General features: G+C 52.1%; 12 protein-coding genes across 12 annotated transcripts; 2 read left to right on the plus strand and 10 right to left on the minus strand.

Moving 5' to 3' along the window:
• Positions 1-687: 687 nt before the first annotated feature.
• GNI_019600 (putative tRNA pseudouridine synthase) lies at positions 688-2,226 on the minus strand (the record flags this gene model as incomplete). Its single annotated transcript, XM_011135940.1, has 2 exons — positions 688-2,016; positions 2,149-2,226. The coding sequence occupies 2 exons, from the start codon at positions 2,224-2,226 to the stop codon at positions 688-690; spliced, it is 1,407 nt and encodes a 468-aa protein (XP_011134242.1).
• A 28-nt stretch (positions 2,227-2,254) lies between these two features.
• On the minus strand, positions 2,255-3,070 carry GNI_019610 (emp24/gp25L/p24 family protein; the record flags this gene model as incomplete). The annotated part of the gene is made up of 2 exons (XM_011135941.1): positions 2,255-2,398; positions 2,543-3,070. The coding sequence occupies 2 exons, from the start codon at positions 3,068-3,070 to the stop codon at positions 2,255-2,257; spliced, it is 672 nt and encodes a 223-aa protein (XP_011134243.1).
• A 17-nt stretch (positions 3,071-3,087) lies between these two features.
• Positions 3,088-4,687, minus strand: GNI_019620 (DNA polymerase; the record flags this gene model as incomplete). Its single annotated transcript, XM_011135942.1, has 4 exons — positions 3,088-3,184; positions 3,232-3,697; positions 3,848-4,584; positions 4,683-4,687. 4 exons carry the CDS (start codon positions 4,685-4,687, stop codon positions 3,088-3,090), a joined length of 1,305 nt encoding a protein of 434 aa, XP_011134244.1.
• A 2,006-nt stretch (positions 4,688-6,693) lies between these two features.
• GNI_019630 (hypothetical protein) lies at positions 6,694-8,510 on the minus strand (the record flags this gene model as incomplete). Its single annotated transcript, XM_011135943.1, has 2 exons — positions 6,694-6,748; positions 6,796-8,510. 2 exons carry the CDS (start codon positions 8,508-8,510, stop codon positions 6,694-6,696), a joined length of 1,770 nt encoding a protein of 589 aa, XP_011134245.1.
• Positions 8,511-8,732: 222 nt separating this feature from the next.
• GNI_019640 (hypothetical protein) lies at positions 8,733-8,940 on the plus strand (the record flags this gene model as incomplete). The annotated part of the gene is made up of 2 exons (XM_011135944.1): positions 8,733-8,782; positions 8,847-8,940. 2 exons carry the CDS (start codon positions 8,733-8,735, stop codon positions 8,938-8,940), a joined length of 144 nt encoding a protein of 47 aa, XP_011134246.1.
• Positions 8,941-9,138: 198 nt separating this feature from the next.
• Positions 9,139-10,761, minus strand: GNI_019650 (DEAD/DEAH box helicase; the record flags this gene model as incomplete). The annotated part of the gene is made up of 1 exon (XM_011135945.1): positions 9,139-10,761. One exon carries the CDS (start codon positions 10,759-10,761, stop codon positions 9,139-9,141), a length of 1,623 nt encoding a protein of 540 aa, XP_011134247.1.
• Positions 10,762-10,945: 184 nt separating this feature from the next.
• GNI_019660 (major intrinsic protein) lies at positions 10,946-11,837 on the minus strand (the record flags this gene model as incomplete). Its single annotated transcript, XM_011135946.1, has 2 exons — positions 10,946-11,224; positions 11,385-11,837. The coding sequence occupies 2 exons, from the start codon at positions 11,835-11,837 to the stop codon at positions 10,946-10,948; spliced, it is 732 nt and encodes a 243-aa protein (XP_011134248.1).
• Positions 11,838-11,924: 87 nt separating this feature from the next.
• On the minus strand, positions 11,925-12,899 carry GNI_019670 (putative transmembrane protein; the record flags this gene model as incomplete). The annotated part of the gene is made up of 2 exons (XM_011135947.1): positions 11,925-12,686; positions 12,723-12,899. The coding sequence occupies 2 exons, from the start codon at positions 12,897-12,899 to the stop codon at positions 11,925-11,927; spliced, it is 939 nt and encodes a 312-aa protein (XP_011134249.1).
• A 115-nt stretch (positions 12,900-13,014) lies between these two features.
• GNI_019680 (hypothetical protein) lies at positions 13,015-13,500 on the minus strand (the record flags this gene model as incomplete). The annotated part of the gene is made up of 2 exons (XM_011135948.1): positions 13,015-13,446; positions 13,486-13,500. 2 exons carry the CDS (start codon positions 13,498-13,500, stop codon positions 13,015-13,017), a joined length of 447 nt encoding a protein of 148 aa, XP_011134250.1.
• Positions 13,501-13,662: 162 nt separating this feature from the next.
• Positions 13,663-14,558, minus strand: GNI_019690 (hypothetical protein; the record flags this gene model as incomplete). Its single annotated transcript, XM_011135949.1, has 2 exons — positions 13,663-14,252; positions 14,291-14,558. The coding sequence occupies 2 exons, from the start codon at positions 14,556-14,558 to the stop codon at positions 13,663-13,665; spliced, it is 858 nt and encodes a 285-aa protein (XP_011134251.1).
• Positions 14,559-15,072: 514 nt separating this feature from the next.
• GNI_019700 (putative transmembrane protein) lies at positions 15,073-15,318 on the plus strand (the record flags this gene model as incomplete). The annotated part of the gene is made up of 1 exon (XM_011135950.1): positions 15,073-15,318. The coding sequence occupies one exon, from the start codon at positions 15,073-15,075 to the stop codon at positions 15,316-15,318; it is 246 nt and encodes an 81-aa protein (XP_011134252.1).
• Positions 15,319-16,229: 911 nt separating this feature from the next.
• GNI_019710 (putative transmembrane protein) lies at positions 16,230-16,469 on the minus strand (the record flags this gene model as incomplete). The annotated part of the gene is made up of 1 exon (XM_011135951.1): positions 16,230-16,469. The coding sequence occupies one exon, from the start codon at positions 16,467-16,469 to the stop codon at positions 16,230-16,232; it is 240 nt and encodes a 79-aa protein (XP_011134253.1).
• Between the last annotated feature and the right edge of the window lie 501 nt (positions 16,470-16,970).

Genomic DNA, 16,970 nt, shown 5'->3' on the forward strand with positions numbered 1-16,970 from the left:
CAGACGATGCCAAGGCAATGGCTTGTATTATGGGCGAGGAACCGTTCTGTTCGGCGTGGTGTGTGGATTCAATTGGATGGCACTTGACGGAGTATATGCGTGCATTCTATCGAGCATTCAACAAGCGGCACCAAGGCAGCGCCGAACTTCACATCAACAGGCACTTGTTCGATAGCATCGACATGCCGTGGACCTCGTCGTCCTCGTCTTCTTCAGTCGCGTCCCCGCTCGCGACGACGGCGGATTCGTCGCCTGAGACGAAGCCGTCGCCAGTCGATAGTCGCCTGAAAGCGTCGACTTACTGGAAGTTGTTTCGAACTCGAATCAAAGTGGAAAGATAAGCTGTTGTGGCTCTGTCCTGGGGCTAAGATCTTGGGGCATCGGACCACCCGGGTGGTCAACCCACGAGGTGGCTGGCTACCTTTGGGCGTTGGTTTTCTTTGGCGGCCTCGGCTGGGTGGTGGTTGTAAAGCAGTAGGCGGTGGTAGCTAGGACCGGAAAGGCCAAGGCCGAAAAGGCTCAAGACCGGAAAGGCCAAGGCCGGAAAGGCGAGCGGCTGAAGTGGCAGTGTGTGCAGAGTGTGGGGGACAACAAAATTATGAAATGAATCTTTAGTCAATGTTACTACACCCAAAAAATAGGTTTGTTGCCCGTCAGTTGTCCTTCTTCTTAGTTACTGGTCATTCTTTACTGGTCCTTCTTCCGTTTCTTCTTCTCTGATGAGGACTTGGAGTCCGACAACCGTTTGCTCTTCTTGTGTTTCTTGGACTTTTTCGATTTGCCTTCATCGTCTGAGGACTCATCTTTAAGGTTGGGGGAAGTCTCGGATGGGTCTTGGGTGGAGTTGTGTGTCGCGTCGAATGGTTCCTCTTTGACGACGCCTTCGGGCTTTACGTTTTCGGTCGCGGATTCACTACCAGTGAGTTGAGGCAGAATGCCTTCAGGGTGAAGCCAGGTGAGAGGCGTGTTGGCGTTGGGTTTGCCATTCTTATCCAGCTGTCCCTTCAGGATGAGTGCCTTTTTCTCCTTAGCCCTGGGTCCATAGCCCCAGCGGACGTCATAGACATCTCGTTCCATAAGGTTCCTCTTGATGGTGGCGACGACGCCATGGTCGACGGAAGAGATGGTGGCAGTGGTCATTTGTGCTATAGCGAGCGCTATGGCCTCACCCTTGGTGGTCATAAGCACAATTTGGTGACCCATTTCGATGTTTGACTCGTACCGTAAGACGCCTGGGATTGTAAGTCTGGCTCCATAAGTCAGAGCATTGACTGCCGAATCCTTAACAACTATTCGCGGCATGCCAACAAGCAGCCGCTCCTGGGGCATGATGAGCCTGCGCAGAGAGCGCTCGTCCCGCGATGTATCGAACAGGTACTGCGCGTCCATCAAGTCATGGAGGTTGGTCAAGTTATCCTCCTCAGACAGGTTACCGGACCTTACTCTTCGCAATTCTTGCATGTGTGCGCCACAACCCAGAACCAGGCCCATATGGACACATAGTGTTCTTACATACGTGCCAGCCTCACAACTGACCCAGAAGCATGCGAGATTCCTCTCCGTATCGAAATCCAGCAACTTTGTCTCATAAATCGTCCGTACTCGCAACTGCCGTTTCACGGCACATATCACCGGTGGTCGTTGATACAGCGCACCCGTCAAAGTCTCCAAAGCCTTCTGGACAGCAGCAGGACCCTCCACCGTACCATGAAACTTGACAATCGCCACGTACTCCTTCCCGGCATTCTGCTGACTCTTCACCAACCTCGTTGCGCGGTTCAAACACACCAACAAACATCCTGTCACCTTCGGGTCCAACGTTCCAGAATGACCCGTCTTCTCCACCTTCAATATCCGCTTCACCCAACTCACCACCTCATGCGAAGACGGGTTCGCGGGTTTATCCAGATTTATCACTCCACAAGCCAAATGCTCCTTTAAAGGACGATTTAAAGGAGATGAGCCATACGGTAAAGGCGTATAATGCCCCGTACGAACATTCAATTTGTCATAATTCTACCACAATCGTAATTAGTACGCAAGGCTGGAGGGGGGACTTGTATGGTGGGATGGACATGGGTCGGGGGTCAGCGAGCGGGGGTCTACGGGTCAGCGAGCGGTGGTCAGCGAGCGGGGGGGCTGAAGTACCTTTAGTAACAACGGCCATGCCGATGTATCCACCGGTGCCGGATTAGATTCTGGAGCTATGAAATGCGTTGCCGCCATTTTGCCCCAAAAAAACAACCCCCTACCCTTACACCAATTTTTCCGCCCGGAAATACCGATTCAGGTTACCTACTGATAGGAACGTGGCCACTCCTAGCAGCCCTAAATGAACAATGGCCAGGCCCACAATGGAACGACTCAACGATTGGGAAAGCTTATGCATACCGTGCTCCTAACAGAAAGATAACAACCTGGCGGAAGTAGTGGACGTAGGGTGGGGAGATAGTGAACGAGGGCCGTGCAAAAGCTAAGCAGCGGGATATTGGTGACGGGCTGTAGTAGTGGTTGTGATGGATTGCGCATAACGGTGACATACTTCTTGTTCTTGATACTCGTTTTGAGTCCTGATGTAGTTTAGCTTGTCAGTGAGCGTCCTAATCAGCTTTTCATTGTTTTCAAGGCTCAAGCCTTTGGCAACATCCTGTAGATTCACCTCTGTGTCGCCAAGATCAACTGAGACACTCCACTTGAGCATTTCGGTACCAAACCACTTAGAGCTAGGACACGAAACGCACACGCTAAGTTGACCGGACTGCTGGGTCAAGTACGTAATCTTGCCACTTGGCTTCCGAGGACTAACTGCCCTGCTCATAACCTCAACACCGCGGGCATCACTAATTTGAACCGTACACGTTACTCCAGGATTATTGAAGTTCTCATACGTCACTGTGACGGGCAAATGCACAGGAGTATTTTCGTAGAAGCACTTCTTGCTCGCCTCCGCCACATAAAAGTAGGGCAAGCTCGAAGGAGGAACGGTCAAACCAGCTTCGCCGGCAGAATGATCCTGTTGTTGTGCAGTGACCAACAACGCAGCGGTCGCCACTAATCTATAGAGACCCATGCTGCGGAAAAAAATGGTCAAGCTATTTTGCCCCAGGTACGGTCGATTGACCATTTGACTTTCAACGGGATATTTAGCTTCAAACTGTCCTCACAGACCTCTACTATCTCGCGCCTAAACGGAATGGTTAAATTGTTAATTCGCGCGCGCAGCACACTTACACCAAATCAAACGTGACTCTTTCATCATATTCGCGTTCAAATTCAATCAGAAGCTGGTCATGAATTTGAAGAACGTGATGGGCTCTGCCCTGTAAAACTGGATTCAGCGAAGAACATACATATTTCATTATGTCGGCAACCGACCCCTGACAAAGTGTGTTGACAGCTTGCCGTAACGATCTACCATCGCGTTTGTCTTCTCTGAGTTTCGGAAAATATCGTCGTCGATTCCCCAGAGTCGTAATATAGAGGTGCTTACCAACATGCGCCTGTAATTTGGTAATAAAGTCGAATGTTACAGGAAAGACTCGTTTAAACGAGTCGAGAGTATCATCAAGCGCAGCAATTCCTAACGCTGACCGCAACTCATGAAATGTTGAGTCGTTCACAGTACTACACATTAAACCCACATTATCGCCTTCTGGAAGCAACGCCTCGGGGGACCGTACATTGTCAAGTGACATGCCTGAAACACTGATGGAAGGAACAGTCGAAGTCGCCACGAGAGGGGATGTTCCGAGACTCGAGAATGCTCCCAGACTCGAGAGGGTTGTGGGATCACCTGCCTCACTTCTGATGTGTAGTCCGGAAGTACCTGACCCTATCTGCGACATACTATTCGTCATTTGCTGTTTTTTCAGTGACTTTCCTGACTGGCCGTATAGAATGGCATATACGCATTGTTTAGCTTGACGACGCTCCTCAGAGGAGATCTCTTTTTTCCTTAGCCAGTGGGAAGCAATAAGAACAAATGGATCTTCCTTATCTTCATGCAAGATCTGACTGAGAATCGGATCTCGACTAAAATGCGTTAAAATTCTCAGCTCAATCTGACAGTAATCGATTGAAAGCAATATTGTAGATGTACTTATCAATTTCCGAGGGGTCAGCTTCAGTACATGAGGGGCAAACTCAACATTCTCTAAGTCAGACTGTGGTAAAAGATAAACGTCTCTACTACTAGCTACATGCGTTCCCCTAGCACTCCTCGAAAATATCTTGGACCTTCCCCCCGACAGACCGCACGCATCCAGAAATGTAACCAACGCCTTCTCACCGGACCGTGCTATTCCATCCAATCTGCAGAAACAAACTTTGCCCGCAACAACCCCAGATCCGCCGACCCCACATCCGTCGACCCCAGATCCACCAATCCCGGATCCGTCGGAGCCGCGCCCAGTCAACTTCTGTCCCGCTGAATCGCGAATGATTGCCACCGCCAGTAGCGGAACGTCCTTGTAGTTTTGGTATCGCCGTCGAAATAAGGAACGGTGCTCTTTGCACAGTAGATACCGCCTTTCCTGCCGATTAAGGTCGTAGTCAACGACATCCCAGAGGCGAATGAGTAACCCACTACAATCAGCACAAAGCTCCGCGGACAACGGACTGTGTATTTCCTTGGTCCTCTCCAGGCACAAGAGATCGTGAGTTTCGTAGTACGTTTCCCGAACCTCATGTTTAACCCCCCGCTTCGCACCATCCCAACCTTCAACCGCGGATTTGGTGTCGGCTCTGGCAACTGGGGACGTACCAGCGACTGGAGACGAGTTCTCTTCGTTTGCCTGCCCGGCGCTAAACTCCGGACTTACCACCCCCGGGATCGAGTGCCGCCGGCGGGACTTCCTTTCCCTCTGCACCTTCTTACGTATGCTAGTGGCCACTCGTCCTGTGCTGCTTCCGAAGACGTTGGACACGGGAAATATTCTGTACGTCACGGAAGATCTGCAGCACGAGCTCAAGGCAACCTTCTGCGACCATCCACACGCCTCGGCCCCAGCTCCAGACGACCAGGGTTTGGGCACGGGACAGATGCTGTCTTTCACGGCCCGGATGTTGCCAAGCACGCCGTGTAGGCAGCGACATATCTCGATGCACTTGCAAAAAGCCCGCGCCACGCTCGAGTGGAAACCGTACTTGGCCATGGCACCCTTGCTGCTCACGTACCGCCGGCTGGCGATATACGGCCAGCCCAGGACCTCCGTCTCAATGATGCGACCACAAGCCGCCACGTCCAGATACGGCAACAGACCTCGCGACTTAGGCGCCTGCGCCGGCCGCGGCTTCTGTCGGCAGAGTGAGCCCAGATAGGAGTACAGCGCGATACACAGCTGCACAACCTCGTCCAGCTGCAGTAGCTCCGGCAGTGACAAATACTCCGGCTCCTGGCACCGCACCAGCCACCGTTCTACCAAGTCGCCCCGCTCGACCAAGTGACCCGGCTCTGCCAAGTCGGCCCCCTCTATCAAGTCGGCCGGCCCACGGCCAAGCCCGTCACGACCGTCCGGGCCACCGTGCCTCGCCACGGCGGCGGAGTCAGATAGGGGAGGCGCACGCTGGTTTGAGAGGCGCACGTGTGCGGGCACACCGTGGACGGCCTGCAGGACCAGTGTGGCGATGTAGGGACACTCGGCCGCCCAGTAATGGCAGAGTTGCTGGCTCTCGCGGAGTTTCCAGAGCAGCGCCTGATAGACGGCCCAGAGGCGAAGCACGCTCGGCTCGATCGTCGGCCCAGCACCGTAACGTGCTAGGAAACTCGCGGGTGAGGTGCACACGGTCCGGACGTGGCAGGAGTCGGTCGCCGGGTACATCCAATGCGCGGTCGTCATGTCAAACAACGGCGGGAACGCCATCTGCAGAACCTCCAGGTCTAGCCAGCCCTGTCTCAGAAGCCGCAGACCGCCAGCCGTCCCGCCAACGAACACAATCGACCCCTTCCCGGTCTTCAACTTCGAACGCAACAGACGTCGTACGGCCCGCAACTCAGGCGAGCAACGACCCAACAAGACCCGGCAGTGCGACTCCTCTACCGCAGGCGACAATGGATTGCAGCCCTCTGTCTTGCTCTCATCGGGCGATGAAAACGGAGCACCAGGAGAGTAAGGGAGGTTGGGAGAGGTCGCCGTGTAGGGAGACCAACACGGGCTACCAACGGTGTCGGGAGGGCTATTTTGCTTTGTTGAGTCCACGGGGCCATCCTTATCCATAAAGCCATCCTTGTCCGTAAACCCATCTTTGTTCACAAAGCCATCGGAAGAACTCCCTGTCAGGTCCCGAGACTTTGTTGAGTTCCGAGCCCGAGCTGGGCGAGAGCAGGACGCAAATATCAGGTCATGGCAGAAGAAGAGAGTGCAGCAGTCAGCAACTAGGGCGTGACAGCTCGTGCTAGGGTGCGCGAGGGCGGCCACAAACGCGTCCACCGAAGTCGTGGTTAGTGGCTGGTCTCCTTCAGCAAACCAGTGCGCTTTGAGCAGGGATGTGTCCAAGGGACGAACCGCCAGCTGCAGACGCACGCGTTTATTTACATGCAGAACTAGCCAGGAGTTATTCACGACCGGAGGGCGCGAACTTAGAAAAAGCCGCTCCCAAGGGGGACTGTGTTCGTCCACAGCCAGGTTGTAGCATTCCTGCGGGTTGTTCTTGACATAGCAGTCCAGATTGGCGGAAACAAGTTTACATGGGATTCTAAGCAGAGTCCGGAAATTCGATGCATCCGACCCCAGCGATAGTAGCGAAGACCCTTCAGACGTAATCGAGCTGCTAGAACCCTCCCGTGCCCCCGCGGACCTGATCTGATGCCTCGGGGTCAGGTCAGCGTTCAAGTGGGCCGAAGAGGACCTCGGGGCCGAGTCGGACTTGGGTAACCCTCTGTTGTCAGCCCTATTATCAGCCCTATCGCCAGCTCCCTGAGACGAGAATCTCGGACGTTTCGAGGTCTCCTTCGCGACCGGCCCTAGGCCTCTCTTGTTCTGCGGTTGATTGTTCTCAAGTGCAGCATTCCCTGCGGCGCCATCCCGACGCGGCTTGGCAGCAGTGGCAGGAGCAGTCTCGGTGGGGAGCAATTCGTGCTCAAGCTGACTTGTCAAGCCATCGAATAGCATATCAACTGAGCTCATCTGGCTGGCGGTTGCGCTGGGAGGATGCTGGAAACGCTTTCGCTTTTGCAATGGCGTTTTAGACCCCAGATTTCCACGCTTCACCGATTCCGAGCCGGCGCTGCGAGCTCCATGGCTCTCCCGCAGCCCCGAGGAGAATCGGGAAGTGTTGTTCGAGTCCAAAGCCTCGCGAAGTTCCGATAAATCAACAGAGTTGGACAAAAAGTCCAGACCGTATGTTAACTCCATAGCAATTTCCGGTGTCGTCATTTCCTCCGTCGAAATACCCTCGCGCAAGCTATCCGCGTCTGCTATGTCCTGCATCCCCTGAACCGGATCCCCGGAATCCTGAAGCGAAAGAATATCTGGGTATGGGGAGTCCAAGCCAGCATCAAGCCCCGACGTAGTAGCGGTGTCTAGATTGTTATCCGTCTGAGGTCCTTCGGCGGAGGTCCCAGCCCTTTTGCGGCGACTCGTAACAGCGTTGCCTAATTGACCTTGCCAAATACTCTCTATCTTCTTTCTTATGCTCATTGAGAAAATCTCCATTGCCGCTTCTAACCCCTCATGGCCCTCAATGTCACCATGCTTGCGTTGCCACGAACGATAACCTTTGCGACTGACAGCGGCCATTATCACGATTTGGCGCGCAACGGCTGCCGCCAACTCGAACGGATTGACCGAGTGGCCATGGGCATCCCCATTATCTTCTTCAAGATCTCCTGATCCGTCGGATCGTTGATGATCTATTAATCGCTCGACCTGCCGGGAAGAATTCCGAGAAAAAAAGTCTACTAGGCGAATGCCTCCGATTCGTAGCTGCTCAGGCAGAATTGTCTCGTACGCGGTGTCTTCATTCTCTGTATTCCATCCTGATGCAGCGCAAACCGGTTTTGCAAAATCGTGTGCAAACGAATTTGAGCGCGCCAACTCTTTGCAAGCAAGATCTATGAGGGATAGTACAAGCGCTTTGGGATTAATCTCCGACAAAAGGCTTAATTTCTTGAACCCGTTGGCAGTGAGAGAGTTCACGAGGGTGGGGTTTAATAACGGCAAGAATTTTGACAACGGGAATTTCTTGGAATCCGAAGGTCTCTGTTCAGCTAGAAATTGTTCCAGAGTAAGTTTTACGTTGAACCACCTAAGATGCTCCGCTAGCTTGACAACAAATGCTCCGTTGCATAAGCATGACTGCACAATTGATTCGACGTCCCCCAGAGGGACATTTAGCATCTTTAGTAGTAGTTTGATTGGCCCTCTATTCATCAAATAGTAGTCGCAAATCATAGCACAATACAGTCTCTCGAGACGGATAAGGTCATATCCCGGGTAGACACTGACGTCGTCGTTTAATTGGGAACATTCAGCCAAAGACGTCGGCAACCAGGTACGAAAAGAGAGAGTCATCTCTTTCAGAATGTTACTAGCGCGATCGACCGCAATGCCAAGTTGTGCGAGTGCCCATCGAGCTTGAGAATCTGTACAGCAAACTTTTAGTAGCCATTCAAAAGCATCACGTCGTGAGATTCGACAAGGCGGCGTCACGGAGCTAATCCAGCGTCTCGTTTCATAGGAGTCACTTCCGTATTCTCTTACATACTGACTTAGCCCTACGAACATTTTATGTGGATGACGCTGGGGACTGATTGGTATAGAATAGGGACACGCACACGGAACGGGTACGCCCTATGTTACATGAATTCCGGGGCAAGATTGCTTAAGAGGATAATTGTTACTTTTTAGGTATTGTCTAAACAGGAATAAACTTGTCATGCCTTCGAATGGGACAATTAGCAAAATCATCAAGAATTTAGAATCAGGAATCCACAACGTTTGATTGTACTCTTTTAGAAGGAGGTACCCCTCAAGGGGACTGCCATCCACACATCCATTACCGAGTTCAGTAGCAATTAGCTTTCTTTGGTCATTGTACTTAATCTAATCAAATAGGGAGATATGACTTGGCGAGGTATGACTTCGGGAGATATGATGGAACGGCATTGAGATATAAGGGAATCGGTGCATCAAAAGGTAACTAGTGCCGGATTACGTGTCCCAGTCGTATTAGACTATTCATAAGGTGCTCGGCTTGACGCTCTTGCAAATCGTGTTCATCGCAGCTCATATTCAGCCAGAAATGTAGATCATTCGGGCAAAGCCCCTCTTCTCCACTAAGACTACATGCCTGGAGTATTAGACGCTGAGCCGCTTCATCTGAGCGTGTCCGGTTGGCTTTCAAGTCATCGAGAACTACGGTTTTCGCCTTCTCAAAATCTGTTTCCTTTTGACAGACAAGGAATGACTCTCCGTAAGAGCCTTGCCCTGTTCGACCAGCGCGACCACACATTTGCCTGTAGTCCATCGTGGTTATGAAATCCCGGCCAAGGAATGGTCTGTTGAATACCACTCGTGACGCAGGAAGGTTCACACCTGCTGCAAGAGTACTAGTGGCGGTCAGCACCCGAAGGACTCCGTGTCTGTAAGCCTCTTCCACAATCGTTCTCTCACTGTTGGACATCCCGCTATGGTGCATGCCAATACCATAAGGAACAACAGCATTCCAGAACTCCGCTCGAGAAGTACCCCACGTGCCCAAAGCACTCGTTCGTAACAGTAAAACCACCCTAGTTAAATGTGGACTTAGAGGCCGAAAACTTCTCTCCTCGCAATGGTTCGCCAGTCGTAAAGCCCATTCCTCACAACCTTTCCGACTGCTACAGAAGAGGAGGGCAGAATGATTTCTCTCGATATACGGCTGCAGTGCTAGGTAGGGGACCGTAAGCACCGACTGCCGGAATTCCAACGGAGCTGACTCCAAAGAAGCTGACTTCAAAGAAGCTGACTTCAAAGGAGCTGACTTTACCGGAGCTGACCCCAGCTCGCCACATGATGGCTTTAGAACCTCAATTGGGTCACAAGGAACTAGCTGGCGCTCTCTCTCGCACAGCAATGTCCTTCTCTCCAATACCAGATACTGCTTCAGCTCGACCGGTCTATACGTGGCTTCATAGTCAACCGCACGAAGCCACTCCCGAAGACGAGAACGGTTTGGAAAGGTAGCCGACATGCCGATAATCTGGATCTCGCCCTTGTAGTGCCGCAAGCCGCCGGTGGCCCCTATGGTCACATAGCCGTCAGGAAGGGCGGCCGCCTCCCCCATTACGTCTTCAGGGCCCGCCTCTTCCCTTTCTGACGACTGCCTCCTCCCTGACGACTGCAACGACTCCTTTCTTTTTTCTCCCAGTCTGCGTTCCGATAAGGCTTTTATTTTGATGATTAGATTCTCTATCAACTCGCCGCGACCCTGAGTAAAGAACACGTGGAATTCATCTATAACTATAGTCAGAATTGTCCTGTCCTTACAGGACAAGTACTTTTGAACAAGCTGGGATCCTTTCTCGATCGTGCAGACGGCCACATCTATGTCTTCTTCATTAACAATGGGAGCACCAAAGTAAAAGGGAGCCACCTTCTTGTCTAACTCCTCCCCTATTTTGCTTAGTGTCCTCGCTTTCTCTTTCACCAGTGCTATAAAGGGTAACAAGTAGATGCACAGGGGCCTTGGAATATCGACTGGAAACTCCAAATAGAAAGAAGTCCACATCACCAGATCAGCCACTAGGGACTTGCCACTGGAAGTGGGTGCTGTGTAGATCATGTTTGACCGGCCATCATGCTGATACAATTTACATAAAGCGTCCTCTTGCCAATGAAAAAGCTTTTCAATACCCTACAATAGTCAATGACTAGCACAAGAACTGGCAAGCTCCTCCCCACCCACCCAGCGCACAGGCTTACGTGGTAAACTAAAACTCGTTTTACATCTTCAGGGATATAGTCCATTACGATCTTTCCTTTTTATTTCTGCGTACCGGAGGCAGCTCCGGCCCCGCGCAGCTTTCCAGGTCGACCAAGGGATCCCTGAACCCGATTCGCCGCAGCCAAATTTTGGGCTCAATGATCATGCAGCTGGTGACCGCTCCCAAACAACCCGAGAGCGGACCAACGGTGTACACCAATAAGTCTATCCACTGACCTCCTTTGGCGATGAATGCTATGGCTAGCGCCGGATTCATGCAAGCTCCGCTGATGGGGCCACCTGCATATGACGCCGCCACGACCTGAAACAGTTGAGCATGAGACCACTGCGACGGCCGAACCTCTATGTGCTCAGGCCTCTATGTGCTCAGGTCCCTGTGTGCTCAGACCCACCCCTGTGAGTGTGATCATTACTGCTCCTGCGACCCAGAGTGGGGTCAGGGGACTGGGTGTGTGTGTGACGATAGCACATCGCAGACAAGTCATGGTCATGATGTAGGTATAAATCGCCTCGCAGGCCACCATCTGAGGGATGGTGTAGTGGTCGCTGGCGTGGGCGGCCACACTAAACGGATTCTTCAAAACGCTGCAGTGCCAGACGGCGACGTTAAGACCTAGCAGCGCCCCTAAAACTTCTGCAAAGAGGTAGGCGCCGCACCGTACCCAGCCGAAACGCCGATCCAGAGAGAAGACCGCAAGCGTAATCGACGGGTTGAAGTGGGCGCCACTCAACTCACCAAAGATATTGCATAGAGCCAACAGCAGCGCTCCAATCGCCACCGGCACCAAGGTGTCCAACGGCGAGATGGCCAACAGCATTGTGATCGTAAACGTGAGCAGCGCCGTTCCCACCAACTCCGACCCAAACACTAACAGAGTGCCGTGGCTTCGGTACCAAGCATGCTCGTAAAACATTTCCCAGCGACACGATCTCAAATCACGGATACCACACAACCAGAGTGACACGACCAGAGTGCCACGACCAGAATGTACAAGGAAAAATCACTGTTCTGAATCTAATTGGTGAATAATATTTTCGCGCTCTTTCATGTGGTGCGCCTCTATGTAGCGGTACACGGATCGCGACGGGCGCCGTTTGGACAAAGCCGCAGTCAGCAGTGGGAACGCGGGCACGCCGAGCGGCTTGCCCTTCTTCCGTTCCCATCGGCGCCACTTTTCTTCATACTTCGTCTGCAGCGCCTTTTCGACCTGGAGGTCCCAGACGACTTGGAGGTAGTTCTTATACTCCCAGCCCGACCCGCCGCACTCCAGTACTTTATGCAGCGACAGCAACGGCCCCGCCAGGAACATCGGGATGCCCACCACCAGCGCCACCAACTCCCCGTAGTACCAAAGCAGGAAGCGTACCTCGCTTGCTGACGGCCGCCACTCGCCATCAGCCAGCCCGTGCGGGTAGCCGAGGTAGGCCATGGTCCACTCGCAGCTTTTAAGGATGCCGTTCATGAAGGAAGCCACAATTAACACGTGCAACCCAATCACCTGTGAATGGATGCCCAACGACCAACGGAAGGCCACGCCACACAACGACAAGACACCAATCAGCGTCTTGAAAATGCCCACAAACAGGTCACCCGTCTCGTCCCATGTCAATTGGCCACCCGAAGTCACTGCGTCGTAAATGTTCCACACCCCGTAACTCGTCATTCCCAAGGCCACCACCAACGAAACCAGCGCCAACGGAAAGATCAACAACCCGCAGTGGTACTCGTCGATCGGACCCAGCCAAAACCGCGATGCCGGCCTCTGCGCACACAACTTTCACACTCCCTGCTCACTCACCAAACGACTCAACGCCTTCGACTTCAACAACGCCTTCTTCTGCTCACCCGACGGCCGACGCACCTCAATCACCACCAACAGGTCGTCCTCAGTTTGTGGGGGGATCACCGGCAAACGGTCCAACGCTTCGCCCCGCCGTCGCGAATACGACGACAGCGACCCGCTATCGGCCACCATTTTCCGACCAATATTCCGACCACCATCTAGCCCACACACCTCAGGTCACCCCGGGTTCACCCTACCCCTGGGCCACCCACCCCGGGTCCTGTCAGCCCACCACCCAGTCCAAGTTCTAGTCGACAAAGCTTTCGAGGCGGATCAGGATCTCTCGGGCCTTCCGTTGCAACCTGTCCAGCTCCTGGTTGCGTCGTCGGATGTCCTGTTCCGCCCAGAACTCGTCATCCACGTCCTCCGCGAGCGGATTCCGGAGCTCTGGCTGAGCGTACATTTGCAGCGCATGGATGAACCGTTTCAAAGACTTGGCCCCCCAATCGCCGCTACTGCTCACCTGCGCTATCAACTTGCGCACCGCCGCCGTCACCGCTTCAGCGGCCGTCCGGCGCAAATATCCCTCCTGGACCTCCCCCATGTTCGCGCTCTTTCGGTAAGACTCGCGGACCATCCGCAAAGTCGTGATTTCATTGTACACGACGCGGATCATCCTTCCCATCTCATCCAGACTACTCACCTCAGCGTACATCTGGCCCTTATTCACCTTCAGCAGCTGCCACCAACAAGTCCGTTAACAAATCAGCAGTCTTACCTGAAACGAGATCATGCCAGACAAGTCATTGTCCACTTGATATCTGCTTGTCAGGTATCGCAGCACGCTCTGCTTGCTATCAAGAATAGGAGATGATGACCCGAACGCAAAAATCGCGGAAGGAGGAAGGAATATTGCCAGCAGGACCGCTGCAACACGCAGCTGCATCAATCACTCTTATGGGACATATGAGGAAATGGTAGGAAACAGTTTCTTCGCAGCTTTCGGGAGCGTCAGCCCTTCAATTCCACGGTTGAAAGGCGTGTAGTTAGCGCCGTCCGTAGCTTGATAGAAGTTGATTGTGGATCTCGGAGATCGTAATCGAATTCGCGGAATTAGGGTCTGTGCAACCGCCTCACGGTTGTAAGGGAGTACAAAACCGGAAGCCGCCACCTGCGCAACGGCGTCGTCGGTAATGTCTCCTATGGGATTAACAAACCGTGGAATGCCACCCGGTCCAAGGAGTTGTCGATTCCCATCCGGGTCTATAACCAGATCCGCCCCACCAGGCCCATATATGATCCGTTCACCATTCGGCCCTATCCTGAAACGACCTTCCCGTGTCGTCGGGTACAGCGAAAATCGCCCTTCGCGGGTGACCAGCGCACCACCTCGAGGAAGCACATCTGATCCCGTAAGGACAGTCGATCCCGCAGCTAGGGGATTGACTGCGGTGGCGGTCTCATCTCCGATTGCGTTCCCGGCCGAATCTATGGGCGAGACCAGCATCGACAATGGCAACGTGCGCACGGTCGGCGAGTAGCCGTCTGATAAAATCGGTTTATGTACCCTGTCTAAGGCTCACTTTCAAGTGCAGTGAGAGGATCAACACCCAAAGCAATGGTGTTAACCGAGCGCGCCAGAGGACCCATTGTGTTGACGAAATCACTCACCCCGCTGGGGACAGACTGGTAATCCAAGAGGGGGTCTGACAATAATGTACCACCCGCAGAGGTCACAATACGGCCAATCATGTTCCCCACCATGCCTTTCACCAACAATTCATCGGGGCTTCCGGTTTTCAAAACAGCATCAGCAGCAGCAAATATCAACACTCCCTGCTGAGCGCGCATCACACGCGTGTGCGGCGACAAAACGGGTCGGCTCGCCCTCCAATTTTTTTTGGGAGGCAATAAAAATTCATGTTGCATCGTCGACACCTTGCTCAAAACATGAGTCCAAGCACGGCCCAAGAGATGGTGCGAAGATGTCGGAGACTTAGCTATATGTGGCTCACAAAATGATGATAACCAAAGTTGTTCAGTTCTGCTGCTTAGTAAATGATGCTGAGAATACTTAAGTATCTGATACATGAATGCTTCATATTTATACATGTGAGCCTCTCGTCGGTTCAATATACGTTATTATGATGACAATACATAAACTCAGCTCATTCAGAGACCACCATGTCAATGAGGAGTAATTTATCCCGGGGCTTAAAGCCCTTACTGACGTTTCCGTAGCATGGCAATCCAGCTAGGCACCCATTCTTCAATAATGATGTGCCCCGTTCAGTATTGCCTATATTGACGAGGTTGCGACGGTTACTGGTTACGTGTCAGAGTACCTTTCCAGTGACATTCCGTTATGGCGTGGCTCAACATTCCTTTCCGTGTAGTTATGTACTTTATTTGCGTTGTACTTATTGCGGTGAGCATCACACTCTCGCCGGCTTTATGGGAGTGTACGATTGAAAGACTTGCCGTTGAAAATGTATCTGCGCGTAATGAACAACTGCGCTACCTACGACTTACATTTCACAACTTATGGGATACTATGATGACAATGAATAAACTCAGCTCATTCAGAGACAACCATGTCAATGAGGACTAACTTATCCCGGGGCTTAGTGCCCCTGCTGACGTTACCGGCAATCCAGCTAGGCACTCATTCTTCAATAATGGTGTGCCCCGTTCGGTATTGCCCAAATAGACAGGGTTGCGACCGGTGCAGGTTATGTTTCATTTCCAGTGACATTCCGTTATGGCGTGGCTTAACATTCCTATCCAAGTACGTAGTTTGCACTTTTACTCACCTTTGACCTGCTTGTTCTTGTGCTCACCTTTGACCTGCTTGTTGACCTGCTTGTGAGCGTTAAGGGGCTTGCTGGGGTCTCTCACGAGCCTAGTTTCATTTGGTTGTGTATAAAACGCTGCCCCCAACCGTCAGCGAACCATCAACTACTTCTCGCACACATCTCGGATACGGTGAGAAGAGATCGGCTCAGCTCATCCGGAACCATTCAAGTCTGAAATCTGCCTACCCAAGTTGGCACGCAAGTCTTGAGTTATGGCTAGCCCCTTCAGTATTGCCTATATTGACAGGCTTGAGAGCTTTGCTGGATGTGTATCAGAGTCGCCCTCCGGTATAATGTGCGATTTAGACTTGTAACGGACCCACAACAATGGCCAAGAAATGATGATAAGGAAAGTTGTTCAGTTCTGCTACTTAGTTAACGAATGCTGAGAATACTTACGTATCTGATACGTAACCCTCACCTTATACACCCTCACCTTATACACCCTCACGTTCTACACCTTCACCTTATACACCCTCACGTTCTACACCCTCACGTTCTACACCTTGACCTTATACATGTCAGTTTACTACGCCAAATGTTCCCATCACTCGTGATGGTTTTATTTTATGTTCGAGCAAATAATCGCTCTACTCGAAGTATTGAAAAATGTTTCGATATATATTTATCCTATCCTGTGAATGATCGTGGTCGTCTATTCAAGAGGTTAGAAGAAGTTTAATACCCCCTGGATGGAGGAATCCATAATCCTGTAGGGATAAACCGCCCTGTTGTAATCGAAATAATTGGTGGTGGCAGTGAGGCCAACGGTGAATGCAGTTAGCATGACAGTGATCATCCCGACTCCCAGAACCATCTGCTTTCTCTGACGTTCCTTCTCCACTTCTTGCTCCGCATTCAGAATCTTTTCGCGGTAGTAAGCATGGTGGTTCCAGCTTCCTCTCATTTTTATTTAAATTTTCTCCTTTTTCTTAGGTTGACGGTTCAGTCAGTCAGTCAGTCGAGCACAGGTCGGTTATAATGATCCACGACCGTCGCCCCCCTTTCACATCCAGCCCCTTCAAGCAACCTGGACAGCGCGTGGTCCGGTACTCCCGGTCGGTAGCACTCTACTCCCAGCCATCCCGGGACGTGCCCCGTCCCGTCCCACAGCTAGCCCGTTAAACCCACGTAAATCCTCAAACCCACGTAAACCCACGGCCCTGCCCCACTTCGCTAAATCTGCCCACACCAAATAGCTCGAAGCACGCCAGGGGGACACAACAGGTTAGGTAAGGTAGGCCGGCACGCTGTGCTGGGTTGAAGATAAAATATGTTGTTATTAATTACTATTATAAAAATCTAGTACATTAAATATCTAAAAAATACAGCTCTATTGGCTGGTTATTGTTCTTGTGTTTTATGTAGTATTCAACGTCGCTGTAGTAACCTCCATGGCTGCTGTGGT

The sequence above is a fragment of the Gregarina niphandrodes genome, assembly GCF_000223845.1.
Source record: "Gregarina niphandrodes unplaced genomic scaffold scaffold00003, whole genome shotgun sequence".
NCBI classification, from domain to species: domain Eukaryota; phylum Apicomplexa; class Conoidasida; order Eugregarinorida; family Gregarinidae; genus Gregarina; species Gregarina niphandrodes.